The sequence below is a fragment of the Calypte anna genome, unplaced genomic scaffold, assembly GCF_003957555.1.
Source record: "Calypte anna isolate BGI_N300 unplaced genomic scaffold, bCalAnn1_v1.p scaffold_168_arrow_ctg1, whole genome shotgun sequence".
Taxonomy (NCBI): Eukaryota; Metazoa; Chordata; class Aves; order Apodiformes; family Trochilidae; genus Calypte; species Calypte anna.
The window spans coordinates 22,370-47,297 of NW_022045461.1; the positions used below are offsets into that span (position 1 = coordinate 22,370).

General features: G+C 58.8%; 1 protein-coding gene across 1 annotated transcript; it reads right to left on the reverse strand.

Annotated features, from left to right (window-relative positions):
• Positions 1-6,921: 6,921 nt before the first annotated feature.
• Positions 6,922-20,630, reverse strand: LOC103534856 (ETS variant transcription factor 5). The gene is given in 23 exon segments (XM_030468576.1): positions 6,922-8,661; positions 8,663-8,764; positions 8,882-8,998; positions 9,815-9,844; positions 9,846-9,874; positions 9,877-9,978; positions 10,080-10,116; positions 10,302-10,372; positions 10,806-10,868; positions 11,552-11,640; positions 11,642-11,803; positions 13,427-13,482; positions 13,485-13,678; positions 13,681-13,691; positions 14,207-14,322; positions 14,324-14,337; positions 18,983-19,033; positions 19,140-19,187; positions 19,342-19,375; positions 19,378-19,431; positions 19,550-19,567; positions 19,569-19,706; positions 20,232-20,630. Coding segments are annotated over 23 exon segments (2,058 nt in total). The 3' UTR covers positions 6,922-8,538.
• Between the last annotated feature and the right edge of the window lie 4,298 nt (positions 20,631-24,928).

The window sequence follows — 24,928 nt, forward strand, 5'->3', positions numbered from 1 at the left end:
GGCAAAGGAGCCAGAGACAGCAGAGCAGAGGGACACAGGGGGATCAAGGGAGGCTTCCTGGGGATTTCTGCAGCTCCTCTGCAGACTTCCAAGGACTGGAAATCCTTTTTCTCGCCCTGAAAACCTTTTGGACACGTCACCAGATTCCTCCCTCACGGCTGGGAATACAAAACATAAATCTCAAAGGCTTTTTTCCCACAGGTAGCTCTGCTCTCGGGAAATGACTGAGCCTGTTCCCTGAGCAGAAATTCCCTGGGATTTCCACACTGCTTTGCTGACCCCTGCAGGAACAAGCAGTAACAAATCCTGGGATTTTAATCCCTTTCTTCCCTAGAAGAGCAGTGGTGTGGACATGGAATCATGGAATTGTCAGGGTGGGAAGGGACCTTTAAGCTCACCCAGTCCCAACCCCCCTGTCATGGGCAGGGACACCTCCCACCAGCCCAGGTTGGTCAGAGCCCCATCCAGCCTGTCCCTAAAAACTTCCAGGGATGGATGGGGCTCCCACCACCTCTCTGGGCACCAGTGCCAGGGTCTCACCACCCTCATGGGGAGGAACTTCTTCCTAACATCCAATCCAGATCTCCCCTCCTCTAATTTGTATCATTCCCCCATGTCCTGTCACTCCCTGACATCCTCAAAAGTCCCTCCCCAGCTTTCCTGTAGCCCCTGCAGATCCTGGAAGGCCACAATGAGGTCTCCTTGGAGCCTTCTCCTCTCCAGCCTGAACAACCCCAACTCTCTCAGTGTCCTTGCAGCAGAGATGCTCCAGCCCTCTGAGCATCCTCCTGGCCCTTCTCTGGACACCCTCCAGCACCTCCAGGGCTTTCTGCTAACAGGGGCTCCAGAACTGGATGCAGAACCTCAGGTGGGGTCTCAGGAGAACAGAGTAGAGGGGGAGAATCCCCTCCCTCGACCTCCTGGCCAAACTTCTCTTGCTGCAGCCCAGGATCAGGTTGGTTTTCTGGGATCAGGTTGGTTTTCTGGGCTGCAGGTGTGCAGTGACATGGGCACTGCAGTCTGTGTAGGGCACAGCTATCAAGGGTGCCCTGTGTCTCCTTCTGGGGGGAAGCAAAGGAAGCAGAGAGAGGGAGAGAGAAGGCAGAGACCTTCAGGAGCTGCAGTAGAAACGACCCTAACTCACCTGCATGAAGAAGATAAAGTGCTGGAAGGAGGTGTGGAGCTGGGCCTCCTCCTGCCAATGCCTGATGGATCCAAGTGCTGGGGGGAGCTGTGGGCACAGCCAGGGAGCAGCTGCTTCAGGGGGGGCTTGGCCACTGCCAGGAAGTTCTTGGGGAAAGGGACTGCACTGGGACCTGTGAGGAAAAGAGATTTGGTGCTGAGGAAGAATTTGTCTTTTCATTTCCTCTCCCTCTCCCCTCAGCCAAGGGGGTCGAGTTCCCCAGAGACAGCCCCAGGGGTTTGGGAGCCACCATCTCCACATCCACACAAGTTGATCAGTGCCAGGCACTGCCTGTGACACCAGAGGACAACACAACCCCCCCTCCCTGACAGCAACATCCTTCACAAGCAGGAAGGGAAAAGCAGCGGGGGAGCAGCAGCACCCAGCAGACAACGAGCACAAAGTTCCCTTCCCTGCACCCTGCACCCATCCCACCCCGTGTGCTGGCAGCAGCCTCCTGACAGTCACTGCTGGGCACCCCCCCAGAATGATCATTTCAGGGCTCCAGGGTAGGGGAGCACCTTGGAGGGTCCCAACTGGGGGGTGTCCACCTCCACCCCCCAGCCCAGCGAGGCCATTTCTGCTCCAGAACCCCCAGAGCACCCGGGCTGGGGGGAACATGGGTGTGCACCCAGCACAGCCCCAGGGACATCCATTGCCCTGGGGATACCACTCGGGGTCTCACTCTGGGAAACGTCCCCACTGTGAGCCCCACAGCTGCATCCCCCCCACCCCTGTGTCCCACACACCAGGGACACCCCCACTCAGGGGCAACCTCACCATCCCTCCCCCTCCTTCCCTCCCAGTTTGGGCTGGAAACATGGGGAAACAGGGCTGAGACCACCACCCTGGGGTCTGTTCCACACCCCCCTCCACAACCAACCTCCCCTGGGCCTTCTCATTTATCAATATCCCCTTCCTCCCCATCCCCCCCCCAAAAAAAAGGCCCCAAGAGATGAATTTTCTGACAGAAGTGTCCTTTATATCACTCATATAACTTTAATCCAGGGATTGGGGGACCAAAAAAACCCCCAAAGCAGAACAACCAATCCCAACACATTATAGAAATCAAAATTAATGTAAACCACACAAAACAAAGCATTAAATGTTATCTTTCTGCATCATATGCAGAAGACAGGAGAGCAACCGGGTTTTAATGTTTTAAAAAGAAATAAACAAAAAAAAAAGCCACCAAAAAACCCTCAAATATCCCCCCAAATCACCGCTGGGTTGTGACCATGGACAGAGCAGTAACTGGGGCAGTGGTGGCACTATTGGGTACCATGACCATGTCCCTCCAAATGCCACCTCAAGCTCCTTCCAATGCCACCACGTGAGCACCACCAGTGAGCACCACGTTGCTGTCCTACAGCCCCCATGGTGTCCCTATAGCCCCCCCCCAACCCCATAAACCCCCAGGCAGGGGAGGGGGGGGGTCACTGGGTGCTGTGAGGTCTCCTGGCCTGATGGCACCCAAGGCAATCAGTCTCCTCATTAACCCCCACCCATCAGTGCAGAGGGTGTCCTGTGTCACCCCCCCCCCGGCCCAGGGAGGAGACACCCCCTGCCCCTGCCACCCACACAGCTTTGGGTGGAAAAAGAGTGAATTTGGGACCAGCGTTACTGGGAGGAAAGCCCTGCTGCTGGGAAGGTCACAGCTTGAGGCAGGGGTGGGCAGGGACAGATGCTCTGTTATTCCCTACATCCCACCCAGGGGAAGGGAAGGAAGGGAAGGAAGGGAAGGAAGGGAAGGAAGGGAAGGAAGGGAAGGAAGGGAAGGAAGGGAAGGAAGGGAAGGAAGGAAGGAAGGGAAGGAAGGAAGGAAGGGAAGGAAGGGAAGGAAGGAGGAAGGGAAGGAAGGGAAGGGAAGGGAAGGAAGGGAAGGAAGGGAAGGAAGGGAAGGAAGGGAAGGAAGGGAAGGAAGGGAAGGAAGGGAAGGAAGGGAAGGAAGGGAAGGAAGGGAAGGAACGATCGAGAGAGACATTAAGGTTGGGAAAAAAACCCAAACTTGAGTAGGTAGATGGCAACCTGGCCCCGGTGCCCTTCTGAGGGGAGGAAAGGAGCAGCAGACAGGAGCAGAAGACCTCAGCCCCGGCAGAGAAAGCCCCAGAGAGCGCTCTTGGGGGCCCTTTTATAGCGAGCACCACGGGCAGGAGCCCTTTGATCGCTCCATCTGGGTCACCGAACCCACCCGCTCCTCGCCCCGGCTCAGCTGCTTCCCATCATCACCGCCACCTCTCTCCTGCTCCTCTCACATCCTCAGCTGTGTCTCAGGACACACCTGAAGGTGTTTTCCGTGATCTCTCTCTCCTTCCAGCCCACCCAGGAGTGGGAGACTCGGAGCCAGCGATCCCCATCTCCCGGGAAAGTCAGCTTGTCCCTAACCTAAAGCAACCCCAAACCCCCAGCGGAGGGGCTGAGCTGAAGCCCTGCCTGCCCACGCGTGCTCCGGCCCGTGGGTATAACCACCAGCACCGTGTTGCGGGGCCCCGGGAGCGCAGGGTGCCCGAGGAGCAGGGAATGTGTCCCCACGAGGTGGTGCCAGCCCGATGCGGGGGGACCTGCGGATGCCTCCCCGCACACCCCTGGGTGGCAGCAGAGCCCTGGGGAGGGGGTAGGGTGCAGTGGGTGGTTCACACTTTTCCATTACCGGCTCAATTTTTAATTTTTTTTTTTTCCGGAGCTCCCCCTGCTGGAGTTGGCTTCACAGCTCTGTCCCTCCAGGTATTTCAAAGCCAAAGGGACCCCCTGAGCAAATGGAGCGCTGGAAGGGGTGGGGGAGAGAGGAGCTGCTGCTGCGATGTGCCCTTGGGCAGGGCAGGCAGCAGCTGCACACACCCCCTGCCCAACCCAGGCATGAGGCCACCGTGAGGGGCTAAGGAACAGGGGCCGTGTCCCCTCCTGCTGCTGCTGCCCCCCACGCACCCCCTGGCTGCTCCTGCTGGAGGAAGGGGCTGAAGGGGTGGTAACAACACTTCCTACAAATGCGCTTCCAGCCGAGGATGGAAAACTCCATCATGGGCTATTAAATGTGAAGTCCCTGAGCCACAAATCCTGCTCCAGATGGATGTTCAAGGCTATTTTTACGCTCCTGTATAAGAGCTGCTGCAGACTTTAATCTGTCTCTGTTGCTTTTTGAAGGCATTCCAGCTACAGCCTTCTGAGAGAGGGGGAGCAGAAATGCACTCAGCAAGTTATGGATGTGGAGAGGGTTGAAATAATGTTCTCCCATTTAGGGGCTCCCCTTTTCCAAATAATTTTTCACAGGTACCTCTCACTTGAACAGCTTCTGGATTATGATGTAAAACTCAGCTCTTAGTGCACATGATTAGACTGGAGAGAGAAGAAAGAAGAAGAAACAGGTTTATCCCCACTCAAGACCAGCTCCCTTTTTCTCATGCACTCTGACACTATCACACAGTGTTGTTCACCCTGAGCTACTGACAGTCCTGTGATGCCCCCTGACTGGGAGGCGGATGCTCTGATGGGGAGAGTCAGAGAGGCCATCACCAGCAACAGGGTTTTGCCAAGCCTGGATGGCTGAATTCTCTCCAAAAATGCTGCTTCATCCTTCCCACCCTCTCTACTCACTCCTCCTCATCCTCCCCAGCAGCTAGGGGGGAGCAGACAGTGCTGCAGTGTGCAAGGAAGGGACCTGGTCCTGGGGATGGAGCTGGTGGCCTGGGGTATTTCTGGTCCTGGAAAGAAGAAGAGGTGGCAGCAGTGGTGCTCCCAGGCCTGGCTCCCACTGCACACACCAGAGCATGGGCAAGGAGGGCTTTTTTCCTGTGCCCTGGCATTGCTGGGGCAGGGGGTGTGCAGGAAGGTGCCTGGTGCCATCCCTGGGGCTGCAGGCAGGATGCTGGGGCTCATCCATCAGGGAGGGGATGAGTGGGACCATCCACCCCAGCAGCTCCATCCTCTCTGCGTGGAGCAAAAGCAGAGGGAGAGGTGCAAGGTACAGCAGGGTCGGAGGGGGAGCAAGTTCTGGAAGCCACTTAAAAGCCAGTGTGGTATCAAGGTAAGATCTGAACCCTTTTGTCCTGCACTAATGGGCTGAAAGAGACAAAAAAAGAGACAAAAGCCTTTCCTGTCCCTGACCTTTGGGCTGCTCCTGGAGCCCCCAGCTCCCCACAGGGATTTGCTGGTCTGGTTGGCTTGGGGCTTGGCAAGCTGTTTGGTGAAGGCTTGGGAAAGCTGTGTTGTGTCTGCTGATCCTCACAGCCCACAGCTGGTCCCACACACTCGTGGTGCCACAGGCTGAGGTCCTGCTGCCCCAGCCCATCTGTGGTGCCGGCGGTGCTGCCGGTGGCCCCAGATTCCCCATCCTCAGCACCAGGACTCAGCCTGCTACAATCCTCCTCCAGATGGGATTACTGAGCATCGTCTGGAGCTCAGCTCACCAGCAAGGTTTTCTTGCACCCTCTCTTCTTTGACTTGTTTTGTTTTGGTTTGGTTTTTTTTGTTAGGCAGCCCTGGAGAAAATAAAGAAAAAGGGATGGGGCTGGGAGGCTGGCACGGGCTATTACAGGGCTTTATGGCCAGGTTGAGATGGGGTTCACCCGACTGAGAGCCCTGTGTGGATGCAGGGACTCAGCAATGCTGGTGCAGCCCCTGGCAGGATGAGGGGGACTTGCCCCCCAGCTCCTTCCCCCCAGAATGTCTCCCTGCTGCCAGATGCTGCCCACACAGCAGAGCCCCCCTGAGCATCCTTTGGAAGGCACCAAGGAGCCATGGAGCTCCCCAGGGAATGTGAGGAGAGACCTGCAGGGGCTGAGAGGTGATTTAACTTCTGGAAGGCTTCAGAGAGAGAAGGAACACTGCTTCACCCTGCCTGCAGAGGAGCCAGCCATGCCTCTCCACTCAGCCTAAAACTTCGGGCATGATCAAAACAGAAGAGCAGCCCCGGGGTCTGTTAACAAGGCAGCTGGCAGCCAGGACTGGGTTGAGGTGAAGCACTGCACTAAAGAACATCATGGCAAATAAGGACTCTGAATCTCTCCCCTGCCACCCCTAGGGATGGAGGTTGGCTGGGCTGGGGAGCCCCCCTGCAAGAGGAGAGAGAGCCACTGGTGTCCCCACTGCCCTGCGTGGGGCTGGGGCACACCACAGCTGCTGCTGCTTTGGCCAGCTGAAAAAGATAAAAAAAAAGAGGCCAATGTGATCAGGCATCTCCAGGGTGCCTGAGCTATTCTCCAGAGGAAACACAGCCCCTTCCACTGAGTCCAGGACTTGCAGAGCAGCCCCCTGCCCTCCTGCAGCCTTTTGCAGACCCTGCTGGGTATTTTTCCCAGTCCAGAAATGGGTCCAGCAAGTGCTGGAAGACCATTGCCAGAAGCTCCAGGGGAGGCTTTGCTCTCCAGCCACACATCCCAAGAGGTTTCCATCAGCTTTTAGCCCCGCTTGGTGTTGGGGGGACTTGTGTTCCCAGAGGGGGAAGGAAGGGAGAGAGTGGCAACTGGATCCACTTGCTGGAGAAACCTTGAGGGATGAGGCAATATTAAACTGCCCATTTGAAGAGGATTCCCTTCTGGACATGTAACATCCAGACCTGAGAGCTGCCCTGTCCCAGGACTGGGAAAGCCAGCCCTGGACACCCACCTGGTCCCAGCTCCTAAAAAGGCCCCACATGCTGGGAGCACTGGGCTGGATCCCATCAGCATCCAGAGCAGATGTGTCCTCACACAAAGGCACCTCCCAGCTCAGCAGCATCCCCTGACACAGGCAAAGCAGGCAGGAGAACAGAAGCAAGATCCTTATTGTACACAGTACAGATATGTACGCAGCTTTGCAGGGGAAGATACACAGCCCTGCTGAGTAAAGAGTTTCAAATCAGTCTTCAGATTAACCCCTTCTGCACTGTTAGACCTGCTAAAAACCCTCTCCCTAAAGGTGGGTTCCTCCAACCAAACCTCCCCCGGGGGCAGACCCCTGCAGGGGAGAGCAACCCAGTCTACCCAGAGTTAATCTTCATACTTCCTAAAAAAAAAAAAAAAAACAAAACCCAAAACAAAACCCAAAAGAATGAATCAGTCAAAAAAAAAAAAAAAATCCAACCAAAGCATAACAACTAAGGAAGAGGAAAAAAAAACCCAAACTTCCTATACAGCATTTACAACAAAAACTGTAGCCAGTGGAGGGAGGGGCAGGTATGGATATACGAGTGGCAGAGGAGCGTCAGGAGGGCAGCAGGGAGAGGGGGAGCTGGAGGAAAAGGGGGTTAGGGACCACCCCCCATGACTGCCCCCCCTGCAGCCTTCCAACCCAGCTCCCAGGCCATGCTGAGCAGGGGAGGGATGCAGCTGAGCTGGCACCATGGTTTGGCCCTGGTGCCCCAGAAAAGAGGACTGGAGGGGTGAAATGGAGTGGACCAGATTACTCGGCAGGCATTCCCAGTGAGCCGTGGGCACCCAGGGCTCCCCCTGCAAGCATGTCACCAGAAAAGCCAAAGGGGGTCCCCCCCAGGGCCCCAGCAACAGCCAGCCGGGCTGCAAAATATAGCTTTGCCTTAGAATACAAAAAAATCTACAAAAAACCAGTTTTAGAAACCTTTTCCCCCCTCCCCCAAAACATCCAGGGAAAAAAAAAAAAAAAAAAAAAAAAGAAAGGACAGGGGGAGGAGATAGTGTCAGGGTCTCCTCCCCTGAAATGCAACCCATGGCCCACAGCTGGGAGCTGGGGAGAAGTGAGGGGCAGGAGAGAAGCGGGGAGAGGCTGGGAAACCATTAGAGCAGGTTCTATCACGAGGATGGGGGCGTTTGGGAAAGAAGGCAGAAGGCTCCTGGAGGTTGGGTGAGATGCAGCAGGCATCAGCCCGGGTGCTGGCCCAGGCGGCCCCCCCCCACATCCTTCCTCTGTGCAAATCAAAGCCCTTTCCACCACACAAGGCAGCTACGCGGTCGGATCGGATCGGATCGTCGTCTGTGATGCAAAGCAGATTGTCTGACAACTTGCCAGGTGGCCCAACGCCAGCTCAGCCCCAGCCCCGGGGCACTGCTGGAGCCGACCCCCCCCTCAGGGTGCTGGCAAGGGACGGGGCCAGGCTCAGAGAAAGTGTCTTTTGCCCCAGAACATCCGGTGAATGTCTCGGCGGGAGGTGCCAGCCACGGCAGTCCCATGCACAAGCCCTTGGACAGCAAGGGTGGGAATTGGGTGGTGTCACACCCTGGGCATTTGAGATTCCTCCAATTTGTGGATGTGCCCACCGTTTGCTTTGTGTTGGTTTTGTTTGGTTGTTTTCCACCTTACAAACAGCAAGAAAAAAAAAAAAAAAAAAAAAAAGAAAGTATTCTTTACAAAAACCGTATTTGCCCAGAGTGGAGGTGGCAGCACTCGTGGGCTGTGCCCGCCGGCAGTCAGTACGCGAAGCCCTCGGCGTAGGGAAGGCTGCTGCAGGGATCCATCTCCAGGAGGTAACCCGGGCTGTCCTCAAAGTGTGTCAGGGGCACCGTCTCCTCCTCAGGCACTGGGCAGTCGGGGCTCTGTCTTTAGGAAGGGACGCTGGTGTTGTCGGGGTAGGCCATGGAGGAAGAGGGCGTCGGGGTCGCAGACGAACTTGTAGACGTACCGCTCCCCAGCCACCTGCAGGCAGGAAAGGACATTGAGAGGTGCCCTGCACCACCACCCACCCCCGGGGGAAAGGAGAAGCCAGCAGTGCCCCGAGGTGCCTTGGGGGGACAGGACAGTCCCACCCCTCACCCCCTCCCACTCACCTTCTGCAATGATGCCCTTCTCGTAGTAGTAGCGCAGAGAGCGGCTGAGTTTGTCGTAGTCATGGCAGGGACGGTTCTTCTGGATGCCCCCAACGCCGGCTACCTGCAGGGGAGACACGACCCAGCATGACCAAAATGTGAGGCAGGGCTCCTGTGGTGAGACCCAGGCCCTGGTTGCCCAGAGAAGCTGTGGCTGCCCAATCCCTGGCAGTGTTGAAGGTTGGATGGGGCTTGGAGCAGCACCTGGGCTGGTGGTAGGCGTTGGGATGAGCTTTAAGGTCCTCCCCACCCGACCCATTCCATGATTCTTATGATTTCTGGGGGTTGGAGCCCGCTGCAGTAAATGCTCCATCTCCAAGCTCCAGCCACTGCCAACCCAGGGGCTGAATCAAAAGATGTTTGATTAAGGGAGCTTGCCAAAAAAGCCGCTTCAAAAAACCACAATTTCCAATCGCGCGCGTAAGAGATATTATGGGTAATTACCCACAATGCGCAGCTCAGGCTGCAGCTGCTTTCAATTACTCCCCAAAATGCTTCTTCCTCTGTGTCACCCCTTCTGCAGAGCCACACGGAGCCACCCCCGGGGAGCTGGATTGATGGATCAGAGCAGCTCGGGAGGGATGGAGGGAGGATGGAGCCAGGGATGAGCGGTGGGGCTGGCAGCTCGGGGAGCAGAGCGTGTGCCGTGGCAGGAGGCAGAGGAAGAGGCAAATTCCCACAACTGCTCAGCAGGCAGGCAGCCTGCTTTTCCTTCTTGCCCTCTAAAGCTGCTGGGAGCCCAGACACGTGTTCTGCTTCAAGTGTGACTGTGCACTCCTGGGCTGCACGAGATGGTTCCAGCCTCCCCCCCAGACCCACCCTGGGAGCGCAGCCTTGGCTCCAGCACCCCAGACACTCCCACCTCCCGCTCACCCCCTACCTCCTCAGGCTCGATGAGTTTGAATTCCATGGCCCCGTCCAGTCCAGGCGATGAAGTGGCATTGGCAGGGTCATCCAGGAGGGTGACCAGGAACTGCCAGAGCTGCAGAGAGCCACGGCGCTGGTAGGGAGGGCCCTCCCGGTACAGGGTGGGCTCCTGCTTCACTTACCTGCACACACCAAGAACACGGCTGCTTCAGCACCAGCCCACGGGGGACAAACACAATGACACCAGGATCACCCCCCTGTGCCAGGACCCCCCCCACCCAGGGCCAGAGTCAGAGCTGGAGAAGGGAGGAGGTGCTGGGGGATGGAGTGGGAGACAGGTGGGGTGGCTCAGGGCACAGTGGAGATGCTGAGCAGGGCAGGGGGATGATGTTTGGCAGCTCTCAAGAGCACTGCACAGGCAGAGCTTGGCTGTGGAGCCCCAGCCCCGGGAAGTCTGGTCCTGAACCCCCCTCCATGCTCCCTGGGCCGTGGATTCTCACCCTCCAGCCGCTCCGTACCACGCACGTGTCATCAAAATACAATCGTGTGTCTTTTTTCATAATGGAAAATCCTAAGGGGAAAAGACCCCAGGGTGAGCACACAACCCATCCCACCACCCTGCCCAGACCCCAAAAACCCCTTGCTTGGCTCGCTCCAGCACCAACACCCCATTCCCACACAGGCAGCAGCCCCATCCCATGACTTGGGTGCCACAGCACCAGTCTGACAGCTGAGCACCATGCAGCTCTGCTTTCCCCCTCACCCCAAGAACTGGGGGAACCAAACCCCTTCTGAGCAGCCCTGGGGGGATCCTGCATTACACAGGACTGCGAGCCCTGGCTTTGCCCACGGGCGGGTGCTGCTGGCAGGTGGGCCTCCCACGGGATGTTTTCAAGGCACCCAGCACACCTGCCAGATTTTAAGGGTGTCTGCCCGCCCAGGGGAGGGCAGGACGGGACACAGCAGGATACCTGGGAGGGGAAGGGGGGAAATGGCTCACTCACCATCGTGGTTGCTGGGAAAGACGTTCCCCCGCAGGTATGAGGACTGACCAAATTATGGCACTTCTGTGATGGGAGACAACTCAGTGCCCTGAAGGGTGTAACCGGCTCCCACCATCTTCCCCCCCCCTCCTCCAAAACATCCTGTGGGCCAAGCTCGGCATTCCCCCACCAGCCAGCACCCGCTCCGGCTGCTGCACCCACCCTTAACCCCTCCACACCCAGCTTTTTGGGTCAAACAGGGCAATGTTTGTGATATGGGGGGAGGAGGATGAGCTGTGGTTTCCACAGTACCTCAGGCCCCCTCCGGGAAGGGAGGCATCACAAAATGTCCCCCTGCCAATCCTGCTTGGCCATGCCACCCTCCATCCCCAGGTCAGGGTATTTTAGGTCCTTAGGCGATTAGAGGATTTTTTTTTCCAGGGATGGGGTCAAGCAGCCAGGAAATCACAGCTGGCCCCAGGCCAAGGCAGCAGGGGGGGACCTGCTGACTTAGCCATAGGGCACCCCTGGCTATGGCCACAGCATCGGGGGATGCCCCTCTATCCCCCCCGGGCTTTGGAAAAGAGGGAAGAAAAAACAAATGAGAAAAGGAAAGAAATCATCTACCCACTCCAGGAAAAGCGCAGCAGCAGGTGCCAGGCAGCCCCAAGGTGACAGAGGGTGACAACTGCCCACCCGGGGTGCTGCTGGGTTGTCACCCATCCCCAACCCCTGCATCACCCACCTGCCCCCCGACCCGCACCCACCTGAGTCGAATGCAGTAGTCCCGGGCTCCTGCTTGATGCCCATGGGGGCTGGAAGCCATGGCTGGGGGCCAGGCAGGCCAGGCCCCCGGCTCATAGAGGGGGTCATGGTACTCCTGCCTTGAATCCCTGAGGGGGCGGGGGGCAGCGGGGCCCAGGGGCTCTGAGAGCTGCCGGTGGTAGACGGGCGGCTGTCCCCAGGCACCCCGGGCTGGGGGGAAGGGGTGGCAGGGCTCTGACAGCTGCCTCTGAAACCTGGGGGAGAGGACACAGCGGTTACCCCCAGGGGGAAAAGGGAAGGAAGGGAAGGGAGGGTCAACCTGCCAGCGTCCCACCGGCTTCCCCACTCCAGCCTGGAGCCCTCAGCCTGTGTTGTCCTGGTGTCCGTCCCACGGGAGGCTGGGACGGCTCCTCAGGAGCACAGCCACCACCAGGGCTCCTCTGTGGGACCCGGTGGGTGCTGGGGACGCCCCTGTGCCCCTCCAAGCAGTGGATGGCCCCTGTCGGTGGAGCCACCACACCTGGGGTGAGAGCAGCCCCAAGATGCTGAAAAAAAGGAAGGTGTAACAAGACAAAAGAGAAGGAGACAAAAGCCCACCCCACAAGAGTAAAAATCTCTACAAATGGGTAAAATTGGGTAAACCCACCCCAGGGCAGTGAGGGCAGAGCGTGGCCCGAGGGATGCTGCACTCAGGCTGCGGTGCTTATTGCAAAGCCAAATCCACTCAGCAGCCCCAGCCCGTCATAATCTGCCTGGGCCAGCTGGGATTAAAACCCTGCCCGGCATGGCAGGCACCACTATTTTTGGCCATGGGGGCTGCCACTGCAGGCTGGAGCCCCCAGCACACCCTCTCTGCCAGGGGGGTGGCTGTAAGGGACCATCATCTCCAGGGGGGGACTGTCAGGGACCATCTCCAGGGGGTGCTGCCACATCCCCTCACCCTCCTGGCACCTGAAAGGCAATCTGCATCCCCAGCTCCTCTGGCCCTGCCCAGGAACCATTGGCTCGGTTAACCCGAGCCCTCCCAGCTGCTGGGCTGGAATTACTCCATTTCCGAGCTGCGGTCCCTCTGCCTTCCTTGAGGTGAAACCCAAGCCATGTGCTGGCACTGCACTTCCTCTGGGGCCCTGGCCAGACACCCCCCTGCATAGCTTGAAGGTCGCTCCCGAGCTGATCCCCGCGTTGCCAGGGAGGGATGGATGGGGATGCTCACCTCCTGGGAGTGCATCTCGAGGCCTCCCCTGGATGGCTTTTACTGGGATGTCACATCCCCAAGCCCCAAGCGGGACACCCCAGTGCCAGGAAGCACAAGCAAGGACAACTGTGACCTGGCCCTGCCACCTGCCACTAGCACAAGCAAACCTGGAGTGAGGGAATGGACTGGCAAAGCCCCTGGGGATAAAGCCACAGGCTTGGAGAGGAAGAGCAGAGCAGGGCTTTTCCCTTCCACAGCCTCAGAAGTCACAGAGATGCTTGGCCATGCAGCTGGGCGTGACTCTCAGCCCCAGGGATGCTGAGGGACAGGACAGGGATGTGCCCAGCTCCCCCAGCCTGGCAGGGCCTCAGCTCAGAGGGCTGCAGGGGGTGGGAGAGGAGAGCAGGAGCCCTGACTCATCCCTGTCACCCATCACTGCAGGGACACAGGCAGTGGCAGCCTCTGCCACCCTCGCCTGTCCCGAGGGGCAGAGATCTGTCAGCTTGGTCCTCGTCAGCAGGGAGCTGCCTCGTGGGGAGAAAACAGCCACGAGATCCCATGGGAAGGAGCAGGTTTTGTCACAACCGGTTCACAAGCCCAGGACAGGGGCCAGTGGGCAGCAGCCCCCTCTCCCACAGCCCAAGGAGTCCCTGGGGGATGCCAGCACTTCCTCGGGCCTCACCTGTGCTCTGTAGGGTACTGGTTTTCAGACATCATCTTTGGCATTTGCAGGGGTGGTGTGAGGGAGGCCGTGGCACAGCAAAGGTTTGCTGCTCTTGCTCCTGCAGCGGGTGCGGGGCCAGGGCTTGCCCCGGGGGCAGCTTGCGGGCATGGCCGGGGGCCGGAGCCTGAGCCGGGGGCAGGGCCGAGCCCTGGTGGGCGGGGGACATCGGCGTGGTGGGCGGCGTTAATGGCTTGAACCCGGCGGGGGGCTCCTGTCATAGGCACTGGCAGAGGGACCCGAGAGGGGCTGGAGCACGGGAGGGGAGGACAAGGACACCTCCGGGGGCGCAGAGAGGAGGAGTGACCCCCCAGGGGGTCTGAGCCCGGGGGAGGGGGTCTGAGCCACGGGGGGGGGGGTCTGAGCCTACGGGGGGGGGGGGGTCTGACCCACGGGGGGGGGAGGGGGGTCTGAGCCCACGGGGGGGGAGAGAGGGGGGTCTGAGCCCACGGGGGGGAGAGGGGGGCTGAGCCCACGGGGGGGGGGGAGGGAGGGGGGGTCTGAGGCCCACGGGGGGGGGGAGAGGGGGGTCTGAGCCCACGGGGGGGGGGAGAGGGGGGTCTAGCCCGGGGAAGGGGGGGTCTGAGCCACGGGTGGGGGGGGGTCTCCTGAGGCCCATCGGGGTGGGGGGTCTGAGCCCCGAGGAGGGGGGGTCTGAGCCCTGGTAGTGTGTGTGTGTCTGGGGCCCACGGGGGGGAGGGGGTCTGGGCCCACGGGGAGGTCTGCCTCCTGCCACCTTACCAGCAGTTGTAGAGGCACTTGTCCCCGTAGCTGGCACAGAGAGCCTGCTCGTGGCTGCAGGACGACAGCTCCGAGGAAGGGCTGTGCAGCTCCCGCTTGATCTTTGCAGGAGGTGGGGGCATGCAGGACCACTGCAATGAGACAGAGGAGGAGGAGGATGCAGGCTCACCCGCAGGGTTCCACACGGAATGTCACCCGTGGAGCATCCCCAGGGGTGCTCCTCTGCTCAGGAACAACAGAAACCCACAGGACCCCAGGGCAGGGTGATGCCCCAGCAGCCCCTGATGTGCTGGGGGGCTCAGGCAGAGTGTCAGGGAGGGCTTTGTGAGGGCTGGGACAGCCCCTCCAGCCCAGGGCATCGCTCGTGGAGGGGGAATGGTTTCACCACTGGGATCCAAGATGGGAACAGCACTCTGGCATGAGAGGCCAGAGCAAGGGCTGGGGGAGAGGAACAGGCAGCTTGAAAACAACCACGGATGAGACACAGCACCTAGGCTGGGCCAAAAGCCCCACAGCAAGGGGAGACAAGCCTGGGCAGAGGCTGCCTTCCTGAGCTGCAGGGTGAGAAACAGGGGGGCTCATCAGCCTGGAGCTCCCAGAATTTGTAAGCAGGACACAGCAACCTCCTTACCCCTCACAGGGGCAAGCCCAGCTCTCAGTTTGCTGACCACAGAGTCAGAAAGTGGCTAAATGGGATCCAGCTTCCCCCCAGCCAAGGTGCTCCAAGGTTACCCAGTCCTGGGGTCCCCCCCAGTTGTAGGAGTTCAAGTGGAAAATGTCCCACTAAACCCAAATCCTTCCCAGCACCCCAAGCCCACTCACTATAAATAATTTTTAAACCAAGTAATATATGCTTAACCTAATTAATTTCTAAAAGCAGGCGCTCTAGGAAAGGGAAAGCACCTCCGAGATCTTTACCTAAATAGTGCCTGCAGAGGAGAGCCAAGACCAATCGGAAGTGGTATTAACTTCATGCAAAGTCTAAACACAGCCCAGCTACAGCAGAGAGGAACAAATACCTCCAAGACAACTGTTCACAGCTTGCCAGGTAATTAGCTGCTCCCTTAATTTGTCAAAACCTTTCAAGAGCTGCTGACTCCCCCTTTTACTTCCCCCACAAGGGCCGAGCACAGCTGATACCAAGAGCATAAACCCCCCCCCAACGACCACCCCTGTCAGAGGAGGATCTGAAAACACGAAGCCCAGCACTAGCCAAGCACTGCCCCCCAGCAATACCTTCCCCTCACTCCCCAGCCGGATTTATCCCTCTCCTCCTCCTCACCCCCACTGTTAGTTTTGCCTCTCTCAGCATTTCCAGCCCTAACGGGGGCCAGCACGGCGGCGGCAAAGCCCTGAGAGCCAGGGGAAAGCAAAGGGGAACGGGCTTGGAAGGGCTCCAGCTGCCTGCTGAGGGCATGTTCCTCCCCAAACAGGCTCCCTCTTCTTGGGGCGGTTGTTTTTCCACCAGCGGTACAATGGGATCTGGTTATTCATTGAAGAAAAAAAAAAAAAGTCTGCGGAGAGGGGCACCACCCTCCATTCACAAACAATTTGGAGCGCTCCATTCATTGCAACTGGAGAAGGGGGAGGGAAAAAAAAAAAAGGAAAAGGAAAGAAAAAAAAAAATATCCCCAGAGCTTAGTGCTGCCATTCAAGAAAAGGGAAACGAGGCTGAAGATCCTAAGAGAGCCCAGCTGGCCCGGCCCAGGCTTGGGGAAACGTTTGGATTCCTTACACAAACAGTGTGGGGCCGGCTGGAGCTGCTCTGGTGCCAAGTTCAGTGGCCAGTCCAGCAGTGGCCTGGGTGGGGGTGGGGGGGGGGTGGGTGTCTCTCAGGGGGATGGAGCTGGTTTTGGGTCCCAGGCCCAGGGGATGCCCTGCCCCAGCACCTCAAAGGCACACGGGAGCTTTTAACCTTTCCGGTCTTGTGTTTAGCACTGCAATTAAAAAAGCTAAAAAAAAAAATAAAAATAAAAATAGGCAGAAGGAACAACTTAACTATAGGTGGGGCCAGGGAACACGCCTCAGCACACCCATGCTTGGGGCTGAGCCACGGGAGCTCCCCAGGGTGACCAATGGCCTCGTGCAGCCCCTGGGGATGGACAGACACGGGGACACGAGCAGAGGGGAAGATGGGGGGCTCAGGGGAACCCCCCCAAGTACTGCACCACCAGCCTAACTGCAGATGTCCCAAATGTCAACCTTCAGCCAAGAGGTCTCTCATGGGAAAGGTGACACTCCAAAGCTGTTTGGGACCTTGAATCACTGCTGAATCCCCCACTGGGGGTCTGGGCAGGTTCTCCCCCAACCACCAGACTGATGGAGCCTCCGAGAGGGCCAAGCTTGGGGGATGCTGGCTTTGCTGGCAGCACCCACTGCCTGAGCCAAGGGAAAGGTGACAATGCCACCGTTTTGCAGCCTGGCCACTGGCTGGGCACCTTGGCACCTGCTCAAGCTGTCACCTGGGAGCCACGCTGCCTGCCTGCCCCTCCGTGCCCAGCGTTACAGGATGCACCCAAGGTCACACCAGGAGAGGAGCCAGAAATAGACACCAGGCTCCTGCTTCCCTTTGTTTAAACAGTCCTTCCCTAGAAATTAAAGTTTCTGCTTTAAAAAAAAAAAACTGCTCTGGGTCCTGGCAATTGGCTTCAGCCACTTCGTGCCACCTGTGCAAGGGGTCACAACATCCCCGAGAGGAAACCCCTGAAAAAGGCAAAGCTTCTTGTGATGTTTGATCTGCCCAGCATTACCCCATTGCTTCCCAGTTATTTAAAAAAAAATATATTGAGATGAAACATTGTACATACACCCTTCTCCCCAGGACTGTGTCACCAGAAAACCCCAACAACCCAGCCAGGGCTACAGCACAGTGAACTCTGCAGGAGTCCCCCCACAACCTCCTTGCTTCCTTCTCCAGTCAGCTTAAAACCACCAAACCCAGCCTGCTGCTGCTCGGGAATGCTGAGAACAACACAGGGCTCATTTGGAGGAGCTTGGCCCTGGGAATGCCAGGGCCACAGAGCAGGAGCTGGTTTGCTCTGGAGAAGAGAGAGCAGCAGGGAAACATGCTGGGAAACATGCTTATGGACTAGGGAAGGATTTTACCTTCCCCTGGCAGCTCGCAGGCACTGAACCCCCTGTGACCCCCAGGAGCACATCCCCTCCAGCAAAAACCTGGGTGCAGGAGGGGGGGCTGCACCACATTCATTCCTCTTGTTTTTTTTTTCTTTTTTTTCCCTTTACACCACACACTCCAGTTCAAAAACTGGAGCAAAAAGGAGAAGATGGGGCCAAAAAGCAGTAAGCCAGAGACTCTCTCCTCTTTCAACTCTTTCAAGCTTTTGGTACAGGAAGCACCAAGGGTCCCTTTCCCCCTGCTCCCAGCCTCAGCCAGCACAGCCCTGTGCATGACAGGCAGGGGAAGCTTTGCTTTCTCTCCTCTGGCAAGTTAAGGAAGGTTAAAGAGTGGGAATCACACCGGGAGATTTCCTTTCAGGTGACAAAGTCATTCCAACACCGGGCTCTGCAGAGGTCGAGCAGGTCAGTAGAACATTCTTCCCCTGCATCGCCCTGACAACTTTCCCTCTCCTCTCGGAGCTCTTCAGGTTACAAGGAAACAGAGACAGCCAAAAGGCACTGGAAACAGCTCCAGCTCCACAGCCACCCTCCACGCACGCTGCAGTTTGCACGCTCCAAGCAAGAGCTGCCGGGCTGAGCTGTGGTGTCAACACCCAGCTTGGGCTGACTCTGGGCTTGCCTTTTATCTCAGGGGAGAGGAGGGGGAAAAAAATTAAAACAATAAAAATTAAAAAAAAAAAAAGTGCATTTGAAACTTGAGCTGTCTGAAAACAGTTTAATGGCAAGCTGCCCACTCAGGAATAATCAAAGAGCAATAATTAACATGCATTTACTGTAGGAGATACCCTGGCTGCATGCTGTGACAAAGCTGGAATGAAAAAGTCTGTTCGACTGCAGGCTAAATTTGATTTCCTTTAAGTTCTGGAGCTGTCTGGCTCAGCAGCAAAAAAAAAAACCAAAAAGAAGAAAAAAAAAAAGCAACACCAAAACCAGCCACCAACACCAAAGCTACTACTTCTGTTTACCAGGTAACGACCCAAAACATCCTGATTCCACCCCCCTTTTCCTTCTTCCCCTTCCAGCCCTGGCCAGGCAGCACCCCAGAGCTGCAGAGCCATCACAGCCCATTAAGCACCCCCTGCCCTCCCTGCTAAAGCATCCCGGCAACCGAACCCGGCTCCGGCCCAATTCTCTCCCTCCTCTTATGCAATGCAAGAGGGGCTGCGTTTTTCACTGCCCTCCTTTCAGTGATTAACGCTGCTTAAAGCGCTCAAGTTTCACCGCTCGGCTCGGCTGCTGCCAACAGCGCTGGGCTGGGACTGGAAAAAGCTCCCGAAACTGCAGAGATTTGTGGCTAAGCGGCGACGAGCACTCGCAACCACTTGAAAAGGAGTGTTTAAGAAGCAACAACATTACTACCAAAGAGCAGAGAGTCTCGGAGAAGCCCCGAGATCAGCTGGAGATAGTGCCCTGCGTTTGGCTGCGATTTTCCCCCTTCACACAAAGGAGGGGGCCATTACATAATGTTTCATCTGATGAACCCAAAAACCACACCGCTGCTTTCCCCAGGAGTCCACGATTTTTCAGGTTCAGCTGCTTTCCCGAGGAAGCAGCTCCAAAGCCAGCACGAGGTTTTATGCACAGGCACCCATATATTTCCCCCTTCCCCCAGAACAAAAAAGCAGAACAATCACTTACAGTTGTCAGACTGGAAATCCGGGACAAATTGTTCATCGTCGGGAACCTGAGCTGAAAAAGCAGAAACAAAAAAGTAATTTTATGGTGTTTTTAGGTTCTTTAAAAAGGTGCTCAGAGAGAAATTTTTCAGCAGCTAAAGTCAGAGGTGAAGACTTGCCTTCAGCTAGCCAGGCCTCTTGGAGCTGGCTGAGATCCTGGAAGAGCTCTGGAACAGAGTGAAAGACTCATGCACTCCCCAGAAGAATAAATACAACTGCCATTATTCACAGGATTATTTCTAAACCAACGAACACGAGGGGAAGGGGTCTCACGGGCTGGCAGCCAGGAGGCCCCAGCCGGGCCGGGCCAGCCCTGCCTACCTTCCGAGTCATGGGCTAGATCCGTCCTCCAAAAATTTCCTTTTTCCTATCGGACCCCAGACGGCCTCGGCCCTCCTCTGCACAGGACTTCTGCAAGGACCAGGGCGAGAGGGGCTGGGGAGGATCCCCAGGGACACGAGAGGGGGTTCCCCCAGCACGGGGGGCAGCTCCAGAGGGAGCCGGCAGAAGGGCAGAGGGTAAACTTTACCCCGGGGCCCATGAAGGGAAACCTGCTGGTCGTAGAAGCCGTTCCATGGTGCGGGGGAGGCGGGCAGTGCCCCCGCCCGCTCAGCATGGACGCCGGCCAGGGGAGGGGGGTCCCGGCGGTCTGCGACAGGTGCACGGCTGGAGGAAAAAAGGGGGGGTCAGGGACGTCCCCCGGATCTGGCTCGGGAGGGGAGGGGGCTATAGGAACACCGCTCCTCTGCCGGGGAGCCGACCCACTCCTGCCGTGCCGGTCGCGCTCCTGGCTCGTGATGTCCACCCAATTTCTATAGAACGGCCGTGACATCACGCGTCGTAACAGCGGGAGGAGGCAGCCCGTGCCGGACCGGGCTGGGACCGGCACCTCGGACGCTTCGCTTCGCCTCCCTCGGCCCCGGCCGCCGCGTTTCTCCCTCCTCCCTCCTCCCCCCTCCCCTCTGCCCGGTACCAGGCACTGCAGAACCGCACCGCGGTCCAGCTGGGGCTGGTCCCACGCCGCCCCGCGCGCCCCATTCATAAACTCCTCCTTTCCCTCCCCCTCACCCCCTCCTCCTCCCGCCGGCGCTCTCGCTCGCCTGCCTCGCGCGCGCCCCCCGCCATTCACACCGCGCGGCCAGCGCCATTCATAAAACACCGCCCCACCCCAGCCTGCGCCGCAAACCGCACCGGCCGAGGCCCCGCGTTACCCGGCCGGGACGCCGCTGTTTCGGGCTCAGCCGCAGCGGGGCGAGCCGAGGGCGAGCGCCGGGGTCGGTGCCGGCGCCGCGGTCCGGGTCGGGTCGGGTCGGGTCGGGGTCCCGCTCGGTTCGAGCTTCCGCTCCTCGCCGGGTCCGGCGCTGCGCTCTGCGCCTCCCGCAGCCCCGCGCCAGCGGCCCCCCGCCGCGCCCCCGCCCCCGCCGCTTGTTTACCCTCCGGCGCCAGCCAATGGGAAGCCGCCGCTCGGTTCCGCCCGCCGCCTCTGATTGGCTGCGCCGCCGCCGCGCGCCCGCCCGCGTGCCCCTCCGCCGAGCACCATTGAGGCGGGTGGCGTGGCGGAGGCAGCCAATGGGAGAGAGATTTGCGTGGCCCGCCAGAACGTTTTTCATTCATAAAAAATAGAAGGGGAAAGAGGCTGCGGCTGGGGGGGGCAGTGCGGGATTTAAAGGGCCGCGGCCCGCTAGAGAAAGCGGCCTTGGAGGTCGGGGGGCACAGCCCAGGGGGTCGGATGCGGCGGGAGGCGCCCACCCCGCGCCTCAGAACCCCCCGGCCCGCAGGCCCGCCGATGGAAGCGACCCGGGGCCTCGCACCCCACTGGGTCCCCCAGCACAGGCTGCGGGTCCTCTGTACAGCCACGGGTCCCTTTGCCGATATTGTGGGGTCCCTCTGCCTTTTCGGGGGGTTTTGCAGGCAGTGTCACACGGGTCACTCTCCAGCCCGGGGTTAACCCACAGCTGAGTACCAGGTCCCACAGCCTGTGCCCGCAGCCAGCCAGCCCGGGGCTGGGGTTGTCTTTGGGAAGGGCTCCTTGCTTGAGGCCACAGGGAAAATGGTTCCCAAGGCTGCCCTGGCCACCAGAGCAGGCTCAGGAACAGCACTTGCAGGGCTGCAAATTGCTCAGAAGGACTGAAATGAGGTTAGGACAGAGCCACAGTGCTGGGGGGCTGCCAGAGCCCCAGCCTGGCAGCGATCTGCCGAGTGCCTCTGTTTCCCAGCTGTAATGGGATGCTGGTGTGCTGGTGCCTGCTCCGAGGGATCCAGCAGAGGATGAAACGAGCTTGTGTGGAGGCCTCACCTCACGCTGTTGCAGAATGAGACTGCGAAATTATTGCTGGAGAAGGGAAAACCGAGGGAGATTGCTCAGCTTGGGGAGGAGCCTCCTGCTCGGCTCCTGGGAGGTTGTCCTCACCAGTTTGAAACCTTCAGCCTCAGGCCATGGGCTTTCTGGTGGCTCGGACAACTGCCCAGTACGTCTCCGGGCTGCTGGTGGGAATTCCTCTGCTGATGTTAGGGCACTGATGAGCTTGTAGGGTCTGATGTGCTGGTGATGGCAGGCAGCCCCTTTCCCAGCGTGTCCCTCGGCGCAGGGAGGGGGACACGCCAGGATGCACCCCCCATCGGGTGCCTGCGTGCCAGGGAGAGAGGCTGCAGAGGGCACAGGGTGTCCTTGCCTCCTGGGAACACTCCCAGGGGGCTCTGCAGGTGCTGCTGCTCTCACTTCCCCTCTGCATGCAGGGATTAAATCATCCCTGGTAAAATTAGCAGCTGACACACGAGCGAGAGGGTGGCAAAACCAGGGAGCAAAGTGGGAGAACAAGGGGGTCAGTGCAGAGCTGGGCACAACCAGTGAGCCCCAGGCTGGCTGGGGCAGGGGTGACCCCAGCACCCCCGGGCTGCACGGGAGAGGAGGTGAGGAGCTGAGCACGGCGGGGGAGGCCCAGAAAAACCCAAAGCCCCTGAGAGAGCTGAGCTGAGAAGGGGCTGGTGACCTGGGCCTGCTAAATATAGACCCACGAAGGAGAAGAAAAAAACCAAAAAGCCAGGTTCCAAATTTAGCCAGTTGCAGAGCAACCCTCCCATCACACTGCTGCTGAGAGTGCCCCTCCAGCCCCAAAGCACCCACATCCCACTGAAACCTCCCACGAGAGCTGAGGACCCCCAGGCCCAGCATGGGGAGCTCTGGCACATCCCAGGAGCAAAGCAGTCACCATTTCATCACCATCTTTACTCGAGGCAAGGCCCCAGGAGCAGACAGCAACACTGCACCACACACACAGACACCGTGCCCATGCAGGCAGCCCCAGCCATGCACACAGCAGGGGGACAGGGCTGGGGTCCCCTGTGTCCCCAGCTCAGGGAGCCCCCAGCACAGAGCCAGCTCAGCAGGGAGCTTGCACACCAGCATCAGTGACTGGGGAGGTTGGGGGGGGCTCCAGCTCCATTCTGAGGCCTTTTGGGGGGGGGGGTGAACAGGGCTGACCTGGGAGACACCAAAGAGGAGATGGGGGGTTGGAGCCTTGTGTGTCCCTTGGCTGCCTGGTCTGTGCCTCCCCAGAGCCAAGATGTGTGGGTCCCAGCCCCACTGGGTCCCCCCAGAGCTGGAGATCTTTGCACCATTGGACTCTGGGGTCCTTGGCTGCCAGGCCCGTTGCACCACAGCTTTGACACGGGGGGAGGAGATCAAAGCTGCATCCCCAAGGGAAGCTGCAGGGATCACCTCCCCCCTCGTAAGGAAGGGATGAATCCTTTGGAGCCCAGCTCTCCTGGCTGGCTGGAGCTGGAGCATCACTGTCCCGTGGTGGTGGCCCCAGACCCCCCCTGCCCTGGGACACCTCAGTGTGCCCCTCTCTCACCTCCCCTGGCTTTGACCTCGTGCCTGGGGCTTGTGGCTCTGCTGGGGTGGTGGACATGGGGACATGGGTGCACATGGGTGCCTCTTGCTTCCCCCATTGGCAGCAAGCCCAGCAGAGAGCCTTGAGTCCTGCTCTTTGCCCTGACCCCAGCAAACCCTGATGGGTGCAAGGAGCAGGGCTGTGCTGCAACACATCAGCCCTCAGCCCATCGGGTACTTTCTGACCCAGGGGGACAGAACACGGGGTCAAGGCCCAGTCAGGGAGCCAAAACTGCTGATCCAAAGTCAGCCAGGACCTCACGTGTTGCCATCAAACCCAGCACCCCTGCCAGCCAAGCTCTGGAACTGGTGAGGTGTTTTCCTTCCCCCTGCCCGGCCTGGGGAGCAGAAGCTGCTGCAGCCCCCTGAGCTCTTACCTGGCTGCTCATTAACAGCTGGCAAGGAAGGGGAGGGAGGGGGATTTCTGCAGGGGATGAAGCAGGTCCCTGTCTGCATGGAAGGGAGTGGAAAGATGATGGGAATTCTGCACCCACCAGCTGTGCTCCTGCTCACTCCCAGGTGTTGGGTCCCTCCTTGTGGCACTTGTCCTGTGAGCGTGGCCCCAGGGACAGCTCTGCAGCCACCACCTTTCCTCCCTCTGCCCAGGGCTGAGGGACCCACAGCAACCCCCCAGAGCCCCCCCGAGTCCTGGCTGAGGGGAACTTGGGGGGTGGAGGCTGCCAGAAACAGTTCTGCCCTCCAAGAGCTGCACCCCAGCCCTGTGCCTGCCTGGGCAGTGACCAACACTTCCCAGCTCCCTGTTCCCTCCCAACCATCCCCACTGGGATGCAGCCCCTCCTGCACTGCCAGCCTGCTGCTACGGACTGGGACCAGCAGCAGGAGCAGAGCAGGCACTGGGGGAGGGGGCTGGTGGCCCAGAGCCAGCATAGGAGGCAGTGGGAAGCAAGAAGCAGTGCTTCCTGTGGGCCAGTCCTGCCCAGTCCTGGCTGCTGGGAGCACTGGGAAGTAGTAGCACAGATCCCAGCCCCCCACCTCTCACCCTGTGTTCATCCAGTTTCTGGTCCCCGTTACATCCTGGGGAGAAGCTGCATCCCACAGCTCATCCCCACAGCTGGTTGGGGAAAACACGGGTGGGGGCCCCCAAAACCTGCTGGCACCCACCAGCCCTTCCAGCTCCCACGGGTGCCTGGGAAGGAGGAAATGAGCAGGTGGGGGCTGGCAGCAGCATCTGGGGGTCAGGGGGCTGGCAGCAGCATCTCTGCAGCTCCTCAGCTTCAGGGGGGGTCAGAGAGAGAGCTGGCCCTGCAGAAACCAAGGTGCCAACCTGTCCCTGAAGCCACTGGGGAGCACCAGACACTGCCCCCAGAACACTGGCCTGGTGAAGCACGTGAGGAGACGTGTAAAAAGGCAGGGGGGACACTTCCAAGTGAGACAATCTTCTAGCTACCTGTTCCCAGCCCCTGGCAGAGGCTGGCAGGCTTTAGGAGAAAGGAAAAGTCCAGGTGGAAGGAGGTGCTGTGGGGGACACTCAGCAAAGGGGGTTCATGTCCAACCTGGACTTCCCAGAGAAGGTAACCTCCAAAGTCCCCAACCCAGTTTGCTAAATAAATACATAAATATGATCAGGCAGCCAAGGTCTGGGGCACAGGGGTTTCCTAGGATTGCCTGCTCCACCCCAAATCCCTTCTTTCCCATTTCCACCTCCACGCTTGTCCCCAAGGTCCGGGCACCATCTGTCTCCAGCAGGTCCCACAGTCCCAGCTCTGGGGGCTGGCAGTGAAGGTGACTCTGTAGCTGCCTAAAACCCATCCCAGAATCACAAGGTGGTGGCAGGACCCAGACAGCCTCCAGTAGGCTAAGAAATAAATAACTTCTCCAGTGTGGAAGGGTTGGTGGACAGAAAGCCAATGCAGCAAAACACTGAATGTCCTTCAAGAGCATTAAAAATAAATAAGTGAAGCTCGGTGTCCTCTTGGGAGCTTGTCCATCTGCAGCTCTGCTGGGGCAGGCAGGGAAGGGCTGTTTAAATAAAGATAAAAAAAAAAAAAATCCAAG